At 54.2% G+C, this 2,173-nt stretch overlaps 1 protein-coding gene across 1 annotated transcript in view; it reads left to right on the top strand.

Annotated features, from left to right (window-relative positions):
• The window catches only part of AMPD1 (adenosine monophosphate deaminase 1), a 9,714-nt gene extending 7,549 nt beyond the window's left edge, over positions 1-2,165 (top strand). The window contains exons 12-16 of the mRNA XM_010001950.1: positions 295-458; positions 844-964; positions 1,394-1,567; positions 1,747-1,857; positions 1,988-2,165. Of these exons, the coding sequence (XP_010000252.1) occupies positions 295-458; positions 844-964; positions 1,394-1,567; positions 1,747-1,857; positions 1,988-2,143 (726 nt within the window). The 3' untranslated portion in view covers positions 2,144-2,165. The remainder of the gene's footprint in view (positions 1-294; positions 459-843; positions 965-1,393; positions 1,568-1,746; positions 1,858-1,987) is intronic.
• Positions 2,166-2,173: the final 8 nt, after the last annotated feature.

Raw genomic sequence — 2,173 nt, 5'->3', positions numbered from 1 at the left:
AGAGTACATGTGTCCAGAAATGCTGGGAGAGGTCAAGCCTCTCTGAGCTGGCTGCTGTGGCTGCTGGCTGCTGCGAGAAATGTTGCCCCCTCAACTCCTGCAGAAGTGGTTTGGTGTGTGCCCTTTCTAGCCCTTGATGGAGCTTGGGGGTTTGTGAGGAGCAAGGTCTGCAGCCTCACCCCAGACTCTGCTCTCAAGTGGGGTGGGGGTACAGGCTACAGCTGGGCAAGCTGCAGTGGGCATGATGAGATGGGGAGCTTTGAGATGCAGCTTTTTTGTTACCTTGCCAAGCAGATCACTGGCTTCGACAGCGTGGATGATGAATCTAAGCACAGTGGACACATGTTCTGCACTAAAAGCCCAAAGCCAGAGCAATGGACTTCTGAGAAGAATCCATCCTACACCTACTACTTATACTATATGTATGCCAACATCCTCGTGCTTAACAACTTACGCAGGTGAGGCCCAGGATCTACTAAGGGACCTGCAATGGGCTGGCAGAAGAGGGGCTGACTCATGAGTTGTCTCAGGTCATTGGCTGTTGGTGTGGAAGAAGTGGGGCCTTCCTTTCTCTGCCACCACGTAGTCTGGAGCTTCACGTCCCAGAGCAATCCAAACACTCCTCAGTAGGAAGTGTGATGGACTGGGTGAAAATTTTTGGATTGCAGAGATTCATCTATTGTGTGCACAGAGCAAAGAGAACAATTCATATGCTCCTAGGTCAAGCTGGATTATTGGGGACCACTAGCAGGGGTACAGCTGGACCTGGAGTCAGGGAATCTTGCATTGCATGCCACCTAACCTTGCTGCTTGCCTGCTCTGAGGCCTTCTTCCCATGCTTAGGCAGCGTGGAATGAACACGTTCCTCTTCCGTCCACACTGTGGGGAAGCCGGGGCCATCACACATCTGCTTACAGCCTTTATGACAGCAGATAACATCTCCCATGGCCTCAACCTCAAGAAGGTAAGTAGAGCAGTCTGCCACGGAGCAGCCCAGGCATGGCAGAGAACATGTTCACAGGTGGCCTCCGCTGTGCCTCTGCTGTAGACTAACACAGCCTGGCTTCAGACAGATGTTAGATGAGTCTCTGGGTTTATCTGGGAATGTTTGGGAATGTAGCTGAGAAATGCATTCAGCCTCACAGATCTATCCCAGATAGGTCTGTTATCACTGGAGCCGAGTTCTGAAATCAGACAGGTTTGAACTCACTTGTCCTCTTGTTCTTCATGTAGGCCCAGGAGGATTGCTAGCTTGCCTATTTTCTTGCACACAGGAGTTCTGCACACCAGATTTCCTAGCTGGGGCACTGGGCTGGCTCTGAGGAGTGATGCCAGGGAAGTGGAGACTGAAGCAACTTTATCCTTAACCTGGCAACTTTACTTGTCTTTGCAGAGCCCGGTGTTGCAGTATCTGTACTTCCTTGCCCAAATTCCCATTGCCATGTCGCCACTCAGCAACAACAGCCTCTTCCTGGAGTATGCAAAGAATCCATTGCTTGATTTCCACCAGAAGGGCCTCATGGTGTCCCTTTCTACAGATGACCCCATGCAGTTTCACTACACCAAGGTACAGTGTGAACGGTGATCCTGCCGTCTGATCACTGGGGTGGGACTGTGTGTGCGTTTTCCAGGGAAGTCAGCAGCAGCTGCAGAGGGCCCAGCACGCTGGGACAGCTCTGGGACAGCCCTTGCAGCACGGGCTGTGCTGCAGAAGCTGCTGCCCTCTAACACAGCCTGTGGCTCTAGGAGGCCCTGATGGAGGAGTATGCCATTGCTGCCCAGGTCTTCAAGCTCAGCACCTGTGACATGTGTGAAATTGCCAGAAACAGTGTCCTGCAGTGTGGCATGTCCCACGAGGTGGGTGCCCCTCTGGGGAGGGTGCGCTCGGCAGGGCTGGGCTTAGAGGGAGCCTGGTGCAGCCCGCGCTTCCTTGGGCTGCTGCCAGCGGCACCTCAGCGGCCTTCACCGTTGTCCCTGTCTCTGGCAGGAGAAAGCCAAGTTCCTGGGTGAAAACTACTACGAAGAGGGGCCTCAAGGCAACGACATCAGGAAGACAAACGTGCCGCAGATCCGCATGGCCTACCGCTACGAGACCTGGTGCTACGAGCTCAACCTCATCGCCGAGGGCCTCAAAACCGACTAGGAGAGCGGGCGGGGGCTCCTGGACTCGCGG

Source organism: Chaetura pelagica, unplaced genomic scaffold, assembly GCF_000747805.2.
Source record: "Chaetura pelagica isolate M959 unplaced genomic scaffold, ChaPel_1.0 scaffold181, whole genome shotgun sequence".
In the NCBI taxonomy this organism is placed as follows: domain Eukaryota; kingdom Metazoa; phylum Chordata; class Aves; order Apodiformes; family Apodidae; genus Chaetura; species Chaetura pelagica.
Note: the sequence above shows the minus strand (reverse complement) of the source record. Positions and strands in the feature narration are given on the sequence as shown.